Raw genomic sequence first — 19,036 nt, 5'->3', positions numbered from 1 at the left:
CTACCACCACCATGTCTGACTGTTGGTATGATGTTCTTGTTATGAAATGCTGTATTTGTTTTATGCTAGATGTAACGGGACGCACACCTTCCAAAAATAAATTTTTTGTCTTATCAGCCCACAGAATATTTGCCTAAAAGTCTTGGGGATAATTCAAGGTGTTTTTGGTAAATGTGAGATTAGCCTTTGGGGGTTATTTATGAAAGGCAAATCCACTTTGCACTGAAAGTGCACTTGGAAGTGCAGTCTCCCTAAATCTAAGGGGTAGATCTGAAATAAATGGAAGCTCTGCTGATTTTATAATCCAATCATGTGCAAGCTAAAATGCTGTTTTTCATTTTCCTTGCATGTCCCCCTCAGATCTACAGCGACTTTACTTCCAAGTGCAAAGTGGATTGTCCTTTAGTAAATGACCCCCTCCGTGTGTGTCTTTTTGGTCAGCAGTGGCTTTGGCCTTGGAACTCTCCCATGGATGCATTTTTGCCCAGTCTCTTTCTTATTGTTGAATCATGAACACTGATCTTAAGTGAGGCTTGCAGCTCTTTAGATATTGTTCTGGGTTCTTTTATGACCATCCGAATAAGTTGCCGTCATGCCCTTGGAGTAATTTTTGTAGGCCTTCCACTCCTGGGAAGGTTCACCACTGTTCCAAGTTCACTCCATATGTGGATAATGGCTCTCCAGGTGGTTCACTATAGTTTCAAAGCCTTTGAAACCCTTCCTAGACTAATACATGTTGGTTTCTAATCTGTTTTTGAATTTTTTTAGATTGTGGCATGATGTGTGGCTTTTTGTGATTTGTTAGCGTGCTTCGCTTTGTCAGACAGCTTCTATTTATGTGATTTCTTGATTCAACAGGTCTGGCAGTAACCAGGCCTGGGTGTGACAAGTGAAAAATTGAACTCAGCTTTCCAAAAAAATGTAGTTAATCACAGTTCATTCGTGATTCAGCATGGGAAGGGGCAATTACTTTTTTACATAGGGCCAGGCAAGTCTGAACAGCTTTTTTTCCCTTAATAAATGAAATAATAATTTAAAAACTGCATCTTGGATTTATTCGGGTTATCTTTGTCTAAATTGTTTGATGATTATTTAAGTGTGAGAAATATGCAAACAAAATAAATAAATCAGGAAGGGGGCAAATACTTCTTCACAGCACTGTATATGTATAGAGAGAGAGAGAGAGAGAGAGAGAGAGAGAGATAGATTTATAGTACATATAATTTTTGCTTGTACAAATAAGTGTATCTAAAAGTCTGCATGCAATAAACAGAATGAATCTGTATGACCTTAGTACCCTGACCCTACTGTCCAAACATATTTTCTTAATTAGATCAGCTTTTCTAGAATTTGAAATTCTTTGAGAGTGCTCTCCATGCATTAGTTGTCAAAGAATATCCTTAGCAGCAGTGACATCTGCTGGTGATAGGCTGATGTTAAATGACAAGTAACATTCACATTCCTGTGCATTCAGACAAATAAGAACCCATGCTGTCATACACTTCTTGTACATACCGCTATCATCTGCAGCCTTTCCTGCTGACTTTGTGATTCTCTGATCCTGAAAAAAAAGCAAAAACAATAAATGTTATTTTAAAAAAAGTACCTCTATATTACAGTAATCCTGTTGTGGAGTTTCTATGTCAGCACATATGTGTTTACATTACCAACAATAGATGTATCTGGTCATAGAACTCAACGACCAAAAAATCAATTGTAATGGAGGAGGCTGTATGCAAAACCAGAAGAGAATGACCTATTTACGTAGATGATCAAGTTGCACATGAAAATATAGGGAAAACAGTATGAATTAATGTGGCTAATGAACATAGTGAAATAGGACTTGTCACTGTTGAATTTTCTCCACATTTGGAATACTTTAGATCTGATACATATATATATATATATATATTTTTCATAATGGTAGTATACATATGGAGCATGATAGGATTAAATTATGACATAATTCATTTTTTATCTGCTTCTTGGTGTGGGAGTAAGACCCCTTTCACACTTTTCAGGCGTTTTAGCGCTAAAAATAGTGCCTGTAAAGCGTTTCTTAAGCCACCCCAGTGTGAAAGCCTGAGAGCTTTCACATTGGGACGTGCGCTTCCAAGATAGAAAAAAAAGTCATGCAAGCAGCATCTCTAGGGCGGTGCTCTCCGGCCCCTGCCATTGAAATCAATGAGCAGCACTGCCAAAGTTGGGAGTCAGTTTTTTTTAATCACTTCCGGACCGCCACACGACTATATATATCTTCACTTTGAGGACAGATATCGTTGTTAAGGCAGCAGCTAGCTGCCATAACCCCGGTAGCGCCGTGATTGTTCAGTGGTCCTCTACAAGATAAAAGTGGTCTCTGCATCGAATATGCCGCAAGATCACTTTTATCGGCGGCGGGAGAGGGCACCCCCTCCCGCCGCAATCCGGTGCCCTCAGCCGTTTACCGGAGCCATTGGCAGCGGCGGAGGCAATCAGATCCTTCCTGTGGCTGTGTATGGAGACGAGTGAGGGGAAGATGGCCACCCATCTCCATGACACTGCAGGGCAGAAGCGACATCAAAACATCACATAGCACTTAACCACTTAACGACCGCCATATTGCCAATGTACGTCATTACAATGGCACCGGCAGGCACAAGCGCGTAAATGTACGTGCCTGCCTTCCAGCGGGTGGGGGGTCCGATCGGACCCCCTCCCCGCTGGATACGGCGGTCCGGTTCGCTGCAGGAGTGATCCGTGATGAGGGGATGGCCGTTGGTTTCTGGCCATCCCCTCTCGATCGCTCCTGGCCAATGAGAAGCTTCCCCCGCTGTGTATTGTAAACACAGGAAGGAGGAAGTGATGTCATTCTCCTCAGGGTGGTCTTTTTGACCGGACTACGAGGAGAAGACAGAAAGTAAGTGTGCACCAACACTACACTGACATGTAGGCACACATAGGCACACAAACCCCCCCCCCCCCCCAGTCACAGTGTCACTGATTGCAGTGATCATTTATTTACTGATCACTGCGTTCAGTGTCAGTTGTAAAAGTAAAAACTGTCAGGGCAGTTAGTGTTAGGTCCAGGGTAGCCCCCTATCACCCCCCAATAAAGGTTTAACCCCCTGATTGCCCCTAGAGTTAACCCTTTCACCCCCTTTTGCCAGTGTCACTAAGTGATAATTTTTCTGATCGCTGCATTAGTGTCGCTACTGTCGCTAGGTAGCTAGTTATTTTTTTAGGTTCACCGCCAGGTTTTTATAGCACTAGGTACCCCGATATACTACCCAATAATGGTTTTAACCCCCTGATTGCCCCTAGTTAACCCTTTCACCCCCTTTTGCCAGTGTCACTAAGCGATCATTTTTCTGATCGCTTGCGTAAGTGTCGCTAGTGTCGCTAGGTAGCTAGTTTTTTTTTTAGGTTCACCGCCAGGTTTTTATAGCGCTAGGTACCCCGATATACTACCCAATAATGGTTTTAACCCCCTGATTGCCCCTAGTTAACCCTTTCACCCCCTTTTGCCAGTGTCACTAAGCAATCATTTTTCTGATCGCTGCGTAAGTGTCGCTAGTGTTGCTAGGTAGCTAGTTTTTTTTAGGTTCACCGCCAGGTTTTTATAGCGCTAGGTACCCCGATATACTACCCAATAATGGTTTTAACCCCCTGATTGCCCCTAGTTAACCCTTTCACCCCCTTTTGCCAGTGTCGCTAAGCGATTGTTTTTCTGATCGCTGCATTAGTGTCACTAGTGCCGCTAGGAAGCTAGTTATTTTTTTAGGTTCACCGCCAGGTTTTTATAGCGCTAGGTACCCCCATATACTACCCAATAATGGTTTTAACCCCCTGATTGCCCCTAGTTAACCCTTTCACCCCCTTTTGCCAGTGTCACTAAGCGATCATTTTTCTGATCGCTGCATTAGTGTCACTAGTGTCGCTAGGTAGCTAGTTATTTTTTTAGGTTCACCGGCAGGTTTTTATAGCGCTAGGTACCCCCATATACTACCCAATAATGGTTTTAACCCCCTGATTGCCCCTAGTTAACCCTTTCACCAGCGATCACAGTATAAGTGTCACTGGTGACGCTGGTTGGCCAGATAGTTATTTAGGTTCCCCATCAGGTTTTTATATAGCGCCAGGGACCCCCATATACTACCTAATAAAAATTTGAACCCCCTGATTGCCCCTAGTTAACTCTTTCACCAGTGATCACCGTATAAGTGTTACGGGTGATTCTGGTTAGTTTGCTTTTTATAGCATCAGGGCACCCTCCATTTATTACCCAATAAAGGTTTAACCCCCTGATCACCCGGCGGGTGATATCAATTAGGTTTTAGGATCAGGGTCTGCGTCGCCCCAGGCAGCGCTAGGTTAGTGCCAGTACCGCTAACACCCACACGCAAAGCATAAACCTCCTGTAGTGGTATAGAATCTGAACAGATCAATATCTGATCTGATCAGATCTATACTAGCGTCCCCAGCAGTTTAGGGTTCCAAAAAAACGCATTTTTAGCGGGATCAGCCCTGATACCTGCTGGCACCTGCGTTTTGCCCCTCTGCCCAGCCCACCCAAGTGCAGTATCCATCGATCACTGTCACTTACAAAACACTAAACACATAACTGCAGCGATCAGAGAGTCAGGCCTGATCCCTGCGATCGCTAACAGTTTTTTTTGGTAGCATTTTATATTTAAATCCGGAAGGCAGTGCTTGGTTTTTGGGATCCCGTACATGGCTAGGCTCCCAAAAAGTCCCCCACATGTGGTATCCCCGTACTCGGGAGAAGCAGCAAAATTTATTTTGGGGTGTAATTTGACTTATGCCCATAGCATGTGTGAGCAATATATCATTTAGTGACAACTTTGTGCAAAAAAAAAAAATTTTAAAATTCCTGCAACTTGTGGCAAAATATAAAATATTTCATGGACTCAACATGCCTCTCAGTAAATAGCTTGGGGTGTCTACTTTCCAAAATGGGGTCATTTGGGGGGGTTTTGTACTATTTTGGCATTTTATGGCCTTCGAAACTGTGATAGGTAGTGAGGAGTGAAATCAAAAATTTGCACCCTTAGAAACCCTGAAGGCAGTGATTGGTTTTCGGGGTGCCGTACGCAGCTAGACTCCCAAAAAGTCCCACATACAGTACAGACCAAAAGTTTGGACACACCTTCTCATTCAAAGAGTTTTCTTTCTTTTCATGACTATGAAAATTGTAGATTCACACTGAAGGCATCAAAACTATGAATTAACACATGTCCAATTATATACTGAACAAAAAAGGGTGAAACAACTGAAAATATGTCTTATATTCTAAGTTCTTCAAAGCAGCCACCCTTTGCTTTGATTACTGCTCCGCACACTCTTGGCATTCTGTTGATGAGCTTCAAGAGGTAGTCACCCGAAATGGTTTTCACTTCACAGGTATGCCCTGTCAGGTTTAATAAGTGGGATTTCAAGCCTTATAAATGGGGTTGGGACCATCAGTTGTTTTGTGCAGGAGGTGGATACAGTACACAGCTGATAGTCCTACTGAATAGACTGTTAGAATTTGTATTATGGCAAGAAAAAAGCAGCTAAGTAAAGAAAAACGAGAGGCCATCATTACTTTATGAAATGAAGGTCAGTCAGTCTGAACAATTGGGAAAACTTTGAAAGTGTCCCCAAGTGCAGTGGCAAAAACCATCAAGCACTACAAAGAAACTGGCTCACATGACGACCGCCCCAGGAAAGGAAGACCAGTCACCAGCCTCAGAAATCGCAGGTTAACAGCAGCTCAGATTAGAGAACAGGTCAATGCCACACAGAGTTCTAGCAGTAGACACATCTGTAGAACAACTGTTAAGAGGAGACTGTGTGAATCAGGCCTTCATAGTAAAATAACTGCTAGGAAACCACTGCTGAGGACAGGCAACAAGCAGAAGAGACTTGTTTGGGCTAAAGAACACAAGGAATGGACATTAGACCAGTGGAAATCTGTGCTTTGGTCTGATGAGTACAAGTTTGAGATCTTTGGTTCCAACCACCGTGTCTTTGTGCGACGCAGAAGAGGTGAACGGATGGACTCTACATGCCCGGTTCCCACCGTGAAGCATGGAGGAAGTGTGATGGTGTGGGGGTGCTTTGCTGGTGACACTGTTGGGGATTTATTCAAAATTAAAGGCATACTGAACCAGCATGGCTACCACAGCATCTTGCAGCGGCATGCTATTCCATCCGGTTTGCGTTTAGTTGGACCATCATTTATTTTTCAACAGGACAATGAGCCCAAACACACCTCCAGGCTGTGTAAGGGCTATTTGACCAAGAAGGAGAGTGATGGGGTGCTGCGCCAGAGGACCTGGCCTCCACAGTCACCGGACCTGAACCCAATCGAGATGGTTTGGGGTGAGCTGAACCGCAGAGTGAAGGCAAAAGGGCCAACAAGTGCTAAGCATCTCTGGGAACTCCTTCAAGACTGTTGGAAAGCCATTTCGGGTGACTACCTCTTGAAGCTCATCAACAGAATGCCAAGAGTGTGCGGAGCAGTAATCAAAGCAAAAGGTGACTACTTTGAAGAACCTAGAATATAAGACATATTTTCAGTTGTTTCACACTTTTTTGTTCAGTATATAATTGGACATGTGTTAATTGATAGTTTTGATGCCTTCAGTGTGCATCTACAATTTTCATAGTCATGAAAATAAAGAAAACTCTTTGAATGAGAAGGTGTGTTCAAACTTTTGGTCTGTACTGTATGTGGTATCCCCGTACTCAGGAGAAGCAGCAGAATATATTTTGGGGTGCAATTCCACATATAACTATGGCATGTGTGAGCAATATATCATTTAGTGACAACTTTTTGTATACTTTTTTTTTTTTTTGTGTCATTATTCAATCACTTGGGACAAAAAAAAAAATATTCAATGGGCTCAATATGCCTCTCCACAACTTCCTTGGGGTGTCTACTTTCCAAAATGGGGTCATTTGTACTGCCCTGCCATTTTAGAACCTCAAGAAATGAGATAGGCAGTCGTAAATTAAAATCTGTGTAGATTCCAGAAAATGTACTCTAGTTTGTAGACGCTATAACTTTTGCGCAAACCAATAAATATACGCTTATTGACATTTTTTTTACTAAAGACATGTGGCTGAATAAATTTTGCCCTAAATGTATGACTAAAATTGAGTTTATTCGATTCTTCTTATAACAAAATGTCGAAAATATAATTTTTTCTCAAAATTTTCGGTCTTTTTCCATTTATATCACAAAAAATTAAAATCGCAGAGGCAATCAAATACCATCAAAAGAAAGCTCTATTTGTGGGAAGAAAAGGACGCAAATTTCGTTTGGGTACAACATTGCATGACCGCGCAATTACCAGTTAAAGCAGTGCAGTGCGAAATTGTAAAAAGACCTCTGGTCCTTAGGCTGACAATTGGTCCGGGGCTTAAGTGGTTAAAGGGCTAATTTTTTATTTTTTTTAAATGACAAAAATTGTTTTAATGTATTTTTGTGTAAGTATGAGACCTGAGGCCTTTTTGACCTAAAAGTGACACATTTTATTTATTTTTTAAAACAGTGTAAAAATAAAAAGTAAAATAAATAAGAATTTTTTTTTTTTTATGCGCCCCATCTTGCCGAGCTGACGTGCAGAAGCAAACGCATATGTGAATGTCACATATGTGAATACTATGTATATAGACTATGCATATGTGAATAGTGCCCTATATGAAAACGGTGTGCAAACCACACATGTGAATCGGTAGAGCAAGAGCAATAATTCTAGCCCTAGACCTCCTCTGTAAAGGAAAACATACAACCTGTAGAATTTTTGAAATGTCTCCATATTTTTGAAATATGGAGATTTTTAAGGGTAAAAGTTTGTCGAGCGGGCGCAATTTTGAAGCGTGTCATGTTGGGTATCAATTTACTCGGTATAACATTATCTTTCACAATAACTAACAACTAACTTTACTGTTGTCTTATTTTGTAAATTAAAAAATTTGTATTTTTAAAAATAAAAGTGTGCTTGTAAGACCGCTGCACAAATACGGTGTGACAGAAAGTATTGCAACAACTGCAATTTTATTCTCTAGGGTGTTAGAAAAAAATATATAATGTTTGGGGGTTCTAAGTAATTTTCTAGCAAAAAAACTAACTTTTTAACTTGTAAACAACACATTTAAAAAGAGGCCCGGTCCTTAAAGAGGGATTCCACCAAAAAAAAAATATTAAAAGCCAGCAGCTATAAATACTACAGCTGCTGACTTTTAATAAATGGACACTCACCTGTCCCGGGTTCCAGCGATGCCGGCAGCCGAAGGCCGATCGATCGCTCGGCTCTCGGCTGTCGCCACCATTCTAGGTGAGGGAATCAGGAATTGAAGCGAATCGGCTTCACTTCCCGGTTCCCTACTGCGCATGCGCGAGCCGCGCCGCGCAATAGGAAATCTCCGCGCTGTCACTGGGACCCGTGTGTGTCCCAGCAGACAGCGCGGCAGGGCAGGAAATGGCGTAGACTCCCACGGGAGTCTATGCTCGGAAGTGGGTGAAAATACCTGTCTTTGACAGGTATATCCACCCCCCTCCCCCCTGAAAGGTGTCAATTGTGACACCAGAGGGGGGGGGGGGGTCCGATCAGCGGAGGTTCCACTTTAGGGTGGAATCCCGCTTTAAGTGGTTAACTAACAAATCTTACATGTACCATGTTCTCAAAGGTGAACTTATCCTCTAACAATTTCACAGCCATAATTTTAAACCTGAAGATTACATAAAACCCCCAAACATTATATATTTTCTGAAAGCAGACACCCCAAAGAATAAAATATTGGTAGTTCCAACTTTTTATGTCATGCTATTACCGCAAATAATTTTTTGGTAAAATATAAAAGCAGAGGTTGCACCAAATAAATAGATATGCAACATGTCAATCCTTTACCTCCCTGGCGGTATGATTATTTTAGATTTTAGGTGCTGAAAGCGGTGCAATTATTTTGCATGAAAGTTTGGCGTTTTATATTGTAGGCCTGTAATTCTTAAATCTGTCCAAACCAGAGTCTAGCAGACATCCCGGGTATGATAAAGTTTGAAAAATGAAATCATAAATTTTAATATAATAAATAACTATAAATGATTATACCAAATAATATAATAATAATAAAAATTACTCAATAATGTAATCAAATCAAAAACACTGAAATTTGCTCAGTTGCAGAATTGTCACTGTCATTACTTTTCAGTATTTGATGACAGATCTCCCCACAAATCGCTATCGCTCAATTCTGCGAGTGATTCTAATTTATTATCGCTGTTTTCTAGCTGGTCTAAAACCATTTTTGATGTAAAGGGACAGTTTTGGTTGCTATGGACAATCTCCAGTTTCCAGGCAGAAAGAACAATATTTATAATATAAAACTGCATGCAGGACACTGGAGAAACAACTAGGGACAAAAGGGATGTGAAATAATTACATACAGTAATGTAATCTGTAAGATTACAGTGTACTGTATGTATAGTGAGTGTTTTACTTTTTGAATTTGGCGGCGTTCTCCATCCCTGTGCGTCGCAACGCTCATAGGCAACGGAGCTCGGCTTTGTGATAGATCGAGCGGAGGACGAGCCACTCACACTGCGGGGGGATATCGCTGGATCCAGGGGATATGGTAAGCACACTCATCCTGGATCCTGCAATGCGATCCTGAGTCTGGCTCGGGGTTACCACTAATGGTTCTACATTTTCACCCCGAGCCAGACTCTGGAATACTGCCAGGGGGGTTAAATATGTAAGTACCCTATGTTTTCCATGGGCGACACATTAAAACTTCCCCATATGTCATCAGTTTAGCGTTACAAAGGAGGTATGGTGCTATAATTATTGCTCTCATTCCGGCATGCAAGGTGATATGTAACGTGTATTGCAATCAACGTTTTCAGGGAAAGTCACCCCGCCACGTGCGTTTAGGTTTGTATGTGCGTATATGTGGGGGTGGGGCTCTCAATTTTTTTTGGAGGGGGGATTTTATGTACTTGGGTGTAGCTTTAATTTTTTACAATTAAAAAAAATTTTTTTCTTTACTTAACTTTTTTTTTCCCACCACATAGAGGACAAAAATTCCCAGATGTGATGATATTTTTTGGTGACAGTTTTTCTTTAATGAGACCCTGCATGTCTCCCCTGTGCTCCATACGTGCGGGGTGTGCGGAGCATTCGGGGTTTGTCGAGCCCTGGTTTAATAAAATGCTATTCAAGTGTCAGTGATTCATCTGTAATATTACATTATTATTATTTTTTTATTTGGTACAAAACATTACTGTAAATAAATATAAATGTCATTTGATGAGTAAGAAAAATACATACAGTATTAATTTTCTTCTATTTCTGTTCTTGTCACCCAAATTAAGTGTTGCGGTTAACCCCGTTCTATTAGGACTATTGGTTTCTATTACTATTATTATTACAGGTATAGCACAATCAGTTTTATATAGCACTTTCATATTATTCATTCCCATCAGTCCTTGCCCTCGAGGCGCTTACAAACTTACAATCATGCACACACATACTAGGGCCAATTTAGACATGAGTTATTTAACCTACAAGCATATCCCCGGAGGTGTGGAATGAAACTCACACAAGCACCAGGAGAACATGCAACTTCATGCAGATTGTGTCCTAGTTGGGATTGACGCGTACACACGACTGGACTTTTCAGTAGACTAGGTCCCACAGAATCAGTCTGTCGGACAATCCGATCATGTGTGGGCTAATCTGATCGTTTTGCGTTTAAAAAATCTTACGGCCCTAGAAATAGAACATGTTTTAAATATGTCCGACGGACTCAATTCCTATCAGGAAAACCGTTCATCTGTATGCTGGTCCGAGGGACCAAATACGACGCAAGGGAAGATATTGGCTACTGGCTATTGAACTTCCTTTTTTTAGTCCTGTCTTATCACGTGCAAAACGAACAGACTTAGTCAGTTCATGTGTGGCCAAGTCTGTTTGTTTGGAAAGTCCGTTGGAACTTCGCCAAAAGTCCGTCGGACCTAGTCTGCCGGAAAGTCCGGTCGTGTGTACGCGGCATAAGGCTCGGTTCCCATTGGTGCAATGCAGAAAGCCCTTTGAATCCAGCATGAGTTCCTGCATCGCACCCAACTCACAGGAAGTTCACACCCTCAGATCGGTTTGTGCATCACAGTGTGAACTGATAGTTCGGACATGAATCTGAATGATTCTGGTGCAGACCTAAAAAAGGGTCCTGCACGACTATGTGATGCCAATTTAGCCATACAATCTGTGCGGCTGAATTCGCAATGCACAGACATCGTATGTGATGTGCACTGCAGTGAATCCAGCCTTAAACCGAGGTTCCCAGTGCTACAAGGCATTGCTTAATTTTGTTTATTCATATAACATTATTTGACCCCTTCCTACCTTCCTGCAAATTGACACATGGTTGCCTGTGACCACTAATTCAGATCTGGGTTCAACTAGGCAGTACCACTACTTTTTACACTCATTCTGCTTTTGGGTTGCTTGCATTTAAAGAATCGCTGCATCAAGTTGCTAAAACGGCAGACTGAAGAACTGACATTTTTGTGTAAAAAATTTTGTATAGAATTCCTTGTCCCTTCCTTGATAAAATGGCATCTATGTTATGTCTCGTGGCAGCAAAATATAGTCAGAACACAACACTGCCACCTCCATGATTGAATTTGGAAGTAGGTTCATTGCGTGAAAGGCTGTAATGGGGACCTTGTCTTCCATAAATGCTTCTTCACAGGGATGGCCATGGGTAAAAGTGGGAGTTTGAGCCAGCAGTTTTACCAACCCCCAACTGCCTACCTAAGGAAGGAGATGCAGCTGCTGAGGACTGTACACATGCCTAGGTCATGAGAAAAATGAAATAGCATATCGCATTCGGCAGGTGATACCGCCACCTAATATGACCCATTCAAGCGATCCACTCACACCCTCTGAAAAGCAATCTACAGTGGAACACTTTTCATAGGGGGTCATGATAGCTGCACATCTGAGTACAGTTTGACTCATTTGTCCAAGAATATTCTTCCAGAAGTTTGAGAGAGATCCAGGTGTTATCTGGGTAACTGTATATTAGCTTTTACATTACTTTTAGTAGGCAGTGGTTTCCCGCCGTGCTTCTGTCCTGTGTATCTAATGTTTCTTACTGTTGCATCATGGATACTGATTTGAGCTGAGTAAAGAGCAGCCTGCAATTTCCTGAAGAATGGCTCTGTTTACGGCATCTGTGTTTTGCCCATCTTGACTGACCCAGTGGTGTCGGGAGGGGGGGCTGATGGGGGTGTGCACCCAAAAAGTGTCTTAAAATCCCTAATACATGATTAGGCCCAAGCCTTGGCAACAAGGCGTTATGTTCATTGTGTCCCCTGGGGGATTTAACAAGCATTTTCTTTTACTTATAACAAACCTTCTTCTTTAAGCGTCCCTTATTCTGGAGATATTGCATTCTTCAATATTGTGTTTGAAAGTGATGTATTCAAAGCATGCAATGGGGGTTATTTACAAAAAAAGCAAATCCACTTTGCACTACAAGTGCAAACTACAAGTGCAAAGTGCACTTTAAATTGCACTGAAAGTGCACTTAGAAGCGCAGCAACTGTAGATCTGAGGGGGACATGCAAGGAAAATAAAAAACAGCATTTTTACTTGTACATGATTGGATGATAAAATCGGCAGAGCTTCCCCTCATTTCAAATCTACCCCTCAGGTTTACAGCGACTGCACTTCCAAGTGCACTTTCAGTGTAATTTCAAGTCCACGTTGCACTTGTAGTTTGCACTTGTAGTGCAAAGTGGATTTGCCTTTCTTAAATAACCCCCCAATGTGTTTATTACTAAATATCCTGTTTTCCTGCTACTGGACAGCAACATAGTTAACAAGAAAAAAACACAAGAGAATAACAATCATCTTTAGAATTCAGAAACTATAATGAGATTGTATACCCACGTAGATCCTATTGTTAGTCTCAAACATAGACATTTACTAAATACAGCAGCTGAATGGTGAATTGTGCTGACAAAAAAAAAAAAACACTTGGCACTACTACAAGACCAGGCGCTTAGGGAAAAGGAGGGGGAATACGAACAAAAGTACTTTTCAAAAATACTGCACTGGTGAGTAAAAAAAAAAAGAAGATAAAATCACACCCTCTATTGGTGATAACTAGTACTGTTCTTTTTGCCTTTCCTTAGAACAGATATAGCTAAAACCCTAACAATTAACTTCTTTTACTTGCTTTCTTTTGGTCCGCTACATATACTATTGGAAGTATTTTGTTAAAACTGTTTGAAAGTGCAAAAATGATCAAAAGATTTCACCAGAAATACTTGTAAACTGATGACTTCCTGTGCTCTCTGTGCACAAGGAAGGTATAGATATGAGCTTGTGTACTTTGTAATCCATCAGAAATAAAGTAGGCAGGGCTGACACCACATGCTTAGGAATTCAGAGCTGTGTTGTCATGTCAAAGAGGAAGCTAGGAGCACACTATAGTCCTGGCACATCACTAGTTATTTTTCTGTATTTACTCCAATGAAATAAAACATGCATGTATTGCATTTTTTTTTAAACTTTGTCATGACATACGCGCTAACGTATGTGAATGATATTACATTTTTCAGATGTGTCTTTTTTATTCATTTACATTAGGCTTTCTCTTTATAATTTTTTCTTAGCCCTCATCACACTCCACTATTCCTCTTACATCGTAATACTCCTTTGCTAATCAGTGTTATTTGCTATCCAGACTATCTGCCACATGTCTTTATCAATCCACAAATGTACCCTAGTACTAGAAATAATCAGATGGCCTATATCAGACAAGAAAAATCCAGTCCTGATTTTAAAATCAGCCTTTTGTCTGCATGAAAATATGAATACAATTATACTCAAACAAAAAACCCACTTATGTTTTGGCCCTTTATGACATCTTGGGTATGGAGTGCGCATCATCACAGAGACGTTGCCTGTAGGAACTTTCAAGTTTTAGCTTTCATTATTTAACTTATGCTAAACATGCTAAAGGACAGTTGTAATGTGATTGGCTGCTACAGACAAAAAAAAAAAACACTTGTACACGTGTACAGAGGGCATAATAAATAAATACATCAATATACATTTTGCTCGGGTGCCTCCTTTATAAAAAAGATTTTTTGACAGAGGTGTGGCACATAAAGTGGTGACACAGGAGGCATGGGCATGGGCCTCCGCAGGTAGGGGCAAGGGGGGTCAAATGCCCCCCCTGGGATCAGGGATTGGATCTTAAATTCTGAACAGTTGCATCTCTATCGGTGTGCAGGCAGCCCGCACCCGGGTGCCACCCACCAGTGGGGTGACACCATTAAGGTGCTGTGAAACCCCCCCATCAGTGTAGTTTGACTTTGGGCTCTTTTCCCTGCTCAGTCCAGCAGAGAACTCGGTGGCGCTGTGAAAGGCGAGCTCTGGGCTATCAGAGGTTTCCCCAGCTCACCCTCCCTTTCTCCTGTCAGGGAGAAGAGATGGCGGCTCTCACCAGGTTCCCCGCCCAGCTTCCTGCCCACTCCTTTCCTTCCCTATTGGCCATAACTTAGGGCCAATCAAAGGAGACTAGGAGAGGAGAGCATCATGGGACATGTAGCCCCAAAGATTGGCGGCCTCATTTTCCAAAGGGAGGAGGCTACAGCTCGATCAAGAGAGAGATTGAGAGACTGCACCCTTTAAATAAGCTGAGGGAGAGAGTGCGACAGGACAAAGAATGAGGAGTGTACTAGACAGAAACCAGAGGGAGAGCCACGCTTCCCAGTGCCACCAGAGGGAGAGCCACGCTGCCCAGCGCCACCAGAGGGAGAGCCACGCTGCCCAGCACTTCCAGAGAGAGCCATGCTGCCCAGCACCACCAGAGAGAGAAAGACTGAGCCACTGCCAGGGTACAGACATGCTACACTACTGACCAGAGTCACCCCCGGGGAACCCAGTGACCGATCGTCCAGCCGGGGGATCACTTCTGTAGTTTTGCTGGGTCTGGTAAGAGGGCCTGTTGGCCATTATCCATTACTTATCCTAGCGACTGTACTACATCTGAAGTCTCTGATCATGATAATGTGATAATGACATTTTTGAAAAGGGACGGTGCATGGGTGACTCTAAAATGATGCCCCCCCCCCTGAAAAAAGGGGGCATGGCCTAAGTGAAGTGAAGTCTCTGTGGGTAGCTCACTGCTTCTCTCACCCCTCTCTGAGTGCAGCTTTTGGGACCTCTCACCCCTTATCTCTATGTTCAGTCTCCTGAGGACTCTCACTCTTCTACTCTGTGTGCAGCTTCGAGGACTTTTCAATCCTTTCCTATGTGATTAAGCCCTAAGATCTCTGGGCTTTCTCCTCAGTGTGCAGCTCCTAGGACATCTCATGAATCCCCTCTGTGTTTTGGTCATAGGATATCCCACCCCTTTCCTCTGTGCTTGGCTCCCAAGGTCTCTTACCCTTCTCCCATGTGTGCAACACCTCAGATTGCTCACCCTCTCCTTTGTGTACAGATTCTATGACACCTCACCCTTTCCATTAGGTGCATCTCCTGGAACTTCTCACCTGCCTCCTATGAGTGCATTTCTTGGAACTTCCCACCTCTCATGCCTCTGTGTGCATTTCTTGGGACCTCTCACCCTACTCTCCTCTATGTGTGCCTCTCCTGGGACCTTTCACCTGTCTACGCTGTGTGCATCTCCTGGGACCTCTCACTCCTCTCCTCTATGTGTGCATCTCCTGGGACTTCTCACTCCTCTCCTCTGTGTGGGCATCTCCTGGAATCGCTGACTCTTCTCAACTCTATGTGCATCCTCTTGGGTCTTCACACCTCCCTCCTGTGTGTACATCTCTTGGGACTTCTCACCCCTCTTTGTACATCGCCTGGGACCGCTCACTTCTGTCCTCTCTGTGTGTCTTTCTGGAACCTCTCATGCCTCACTACTTTGTTTGTTTCTCCTGGGATCTCTCATTCCTGCCTCCTCTGTTGCTTGTGTCTTCCGAGACCTCTCACCACTGTGTGCATTTTATTGGACCTCCCACCTTTGTGCTCATCTCCCGGGACCTCTCAACCCTCTCTTCTCTGTGCACATCTCCTGAGACTTCTTACCCCTATCTCCTATGTGTGCATTTCCTGAGATCTCTCCCTCCTCTGTGTGCATCTCGTAGGACCTTGTCCCTTTCATCCCTTTCTCCTCTGTGTGCAACTCCTGGGACCTCTCACCTCTGTGTGCATCTCCTGGGACTTCTAACCACCCTGCTCTATGCTCATCTCCTGGGACCTCTCAACCCTCTTTCCTCATGTGTGCATGTCCTGGAACTTCTAACCTCCCTCCTCTGTGCTCATCTCCTGGGACCTCTCAACCCTCTCTCCTCGGTGTGCATCACCTGAGCCCTCTAAACCCTCTCTTCTCTGTGTGCATCACCTGAGACCTCTCACCCCTCTCTTCTCTGTGTGCATCTCCTGAGACCTCTCGCCCCTCTCTCCTCTGTGGGCATCTGCTGAGACTTTACACCCCTCTCTCCTCTGTGTGCATCTTCTTGGACCTCTCACCCCTCCCTTCTCTATGTGCATCTCATGAGACTTCTCACCCCTCTCTCCTCTGTATGCATCTCCTGGGACCAGTCAACCCTGTGTGCATCTCCTGGGACTTCTAAACTCCCTCACCTGTGTTCATCTTCTGGGACTTATCAAATCTCTCTCCTCTGTATGCACCTTCTGAGAGCTCTCACTTCTTTCTCCTCTGTATCTCCTAGGACCAGACCACTCACTCTTCTCTCCCATGTGTGCATTTTCTAGGACCACCAACTTCCTTTTTCAGTGTGCATTTCTTAGGACCTCTCACTCACTCCCGGGTGTGCATCTTCTGGGACGACTCGCCCCTCCCTTTTATGTGTTCATCTCCTGAAACCTCTCTTATCTCGCTTCTCTGTGTGCATCTCTAGTGTCCTCTTACCTCTCTCTCTCCTCTGTGTGCATCTCCTTGAACATCTAGCCCCCTCTCCTCTATGTGCAGATCTTCAGACCTGTCATCCATATCTTGTGTGTGGATCCTCAAACATCTCACATCTCTCTTCTTTAATCAAACCCCTAGACCAGGGATATGCAATTAGCAGACCTCCAGCTGTTGCAGAACTACAAGTCCCATGAGGCATAGGAAGACTGACAGCCACAAGCATGACACCCAGAGGCAGAGGCATGATGGGACTTGTAGTTTTGCAACAGCTGGAGGTCCGCTAATTGCATATCCCTGCCCTAGACCTTTCAGCCTGTGTGTAGCTTCTACCACTCCTCTGGAACTGTTTTGGCTTTAATTTGTGAGGCAAAAGGGCAACTGGATTTGTTGTTGTTAGGGACAACATGGCTAATATTGTGTGCACTGTATGACTTGTCGACAGTAGAATAACCTAAAACATATCCTGAAACCTAGAAAAAAACGCTTACATGATGTGGATTTACATGTTTGCATATTTATATTAATATTATGCCATTTGCTAACTTTAAATTGTTCACTTCTAGTTTTTACATTTAATTCTAAATAAACAAAGATTTTTTTACCTAAAAAAATATAAAAACTGGCTATAGTTTCTCATTTAAAACCATAACTTTTCTTTTCCTGTATTGACTTTTCTGTCTTTTGTGAATACAGAGGTAAGTTAAGCTATACAGTTTAAATATAATACACATTACAAAAGGGAACATCTGTCAGTGGATATTTCTCATGAATATGTCAGTAACACAATTTACAACTCAGCCACATGTACATTATGGAATATGTGATAAAAATGATTTCTCTTATAATATTTCATGTATTTCCCCAACCACAGACATTTTCATGTTCTGGTCAAATCACTGATAATGGAGGGTCCTAGTGCAGTCTCGGCTACTGTGAATGTGTGGTTACTGCAACTACTACTTGCTGCTCACATCTCAGTTACATACTGTACCTACTACAGGCATACCCCACCTTTAAGTACACAATGGGGTTTATTTACTAAAGCTGAAAAGTGCAAAATTAGGCTCCCTTCTGCTTAGAAACCAATGAGCTTCTAACCACAGATTGTTCAATTAGGGCCGGTTCACACTGCAGGCGAGGCGAGGCGACACCGACTTGCCTCGCCGCGACCTGCCGCGACCTCAGCGGCAACTTGCAGATGACTTCTGTATAGAAGTCAATGCAAGTCGCCCCGAGGTCGCCCAGAAGTAGTACAGGAACCTTTTTTCTGAGTCGGAGCGACTCGAGTCGCTCCTCTCAGAACGGTTCCATTGTACAGAACGGGGCGACTTGCGAGAGCGAGGCGAGTCGTGTCGCCTCGCCTCGCATCGCCCGCAGTGTGAACCGGCTCTTAAGCTTTGGTAATAAAACCTGGACGCTGATTGGTTTCTATGCAGAAGTGAGTCTGATTTCCAGCTTTAGTAAATACACCCCATTGTGTACTTAAAAGTGGGGTATGCCTGTACGTGAAGATTTGCAAATCCTCACACATGTTATAAGAGAGGTGAATTTAAATAATTTTGTTTTAATAAAATATTGGTTGGCTTCCATGTTAATCCCATAAATCCTGTTGACAGCATATCAATGAGTGGTAGAATGGTGTAAAATGACAATATAATATTATACTTAGTTATCTTGAAATGGTAAACTCCTATGGGTGATGTCAATGCCATGTCAGGTTTAACGGGTGCCCTGATGTATACATACAGAAGGTGGCAATGAAGAGAAGTTATCTGAGGAAAGGATGCTAAAAATATACAATACACAATTTGTGGAATACATCTATCACCTGCGTCATTCACTTTTCAAAGCCACCCACGGAGCAGTGATTTAATAGACTGCAAAAACCACAACAGTATACTCTTCTTCTTTTCCTTCAACACCCATAAGGGAAGATTCACTGGAAACGTAAAAACTACACACAGATCGCCATCTTTCTAGGTTTTACTGATAAACAAACTGTTAAGATTTGCCAATACTGCTAAAGGGCAGCAGTGCCTAATCCTGGGGAACGGAGCACAAACACAATTGTTCTTCTCAATGT

The 19,036-nt window shown here is 42.8% G+C and overlaps 1 protein-coding gene across 2 annotated transcripts in view; it reads right to left on the bottom strand.

Moving 5' to 3' along the window:
* PALM (paralemmin) overlaps positions 1-19,036 on the bottom strand; it is a 118,151-nt gene that overhangs the window by 36,963 nt on the left and 62,152 nt on the right. For both annotated transcript variants that reach the window (XM_077475633.1, XM_077475634.1), the window contains exon 2: positions 1,516-1,561. In XM_077475633.1, coding sequence (XP_077331759.1) covers positions 1,516-1,561 — 46 coding nt within the window. The remainder of the gene's footprint in view (positions 1-1,515; positions 1,562-19,036) is intronic.

This window comes from Lithobates pipiens, unplaced genomic scaffold (assembly GCF_037356315.1).
Source record: "Lithobates pipiens isolate NorthernLeopardFrog02 unplaced genomic scaffold, aLitPip1_a1.2 Scaffold_13, whole genome shotgun sequence".
Classification (NCBI taxonomy): domain Eukaryota; kingdom Metazoa; phylum Chordata; class Amphibia; order Anura; family Ranidae; genus Lithobates; species Lithobates pipiens.
The sequence above is the reverse complement of the archived record's forward strand: the minus strand, read 5'-3'. Positions and strand labels throughout refer to the sequence as shown.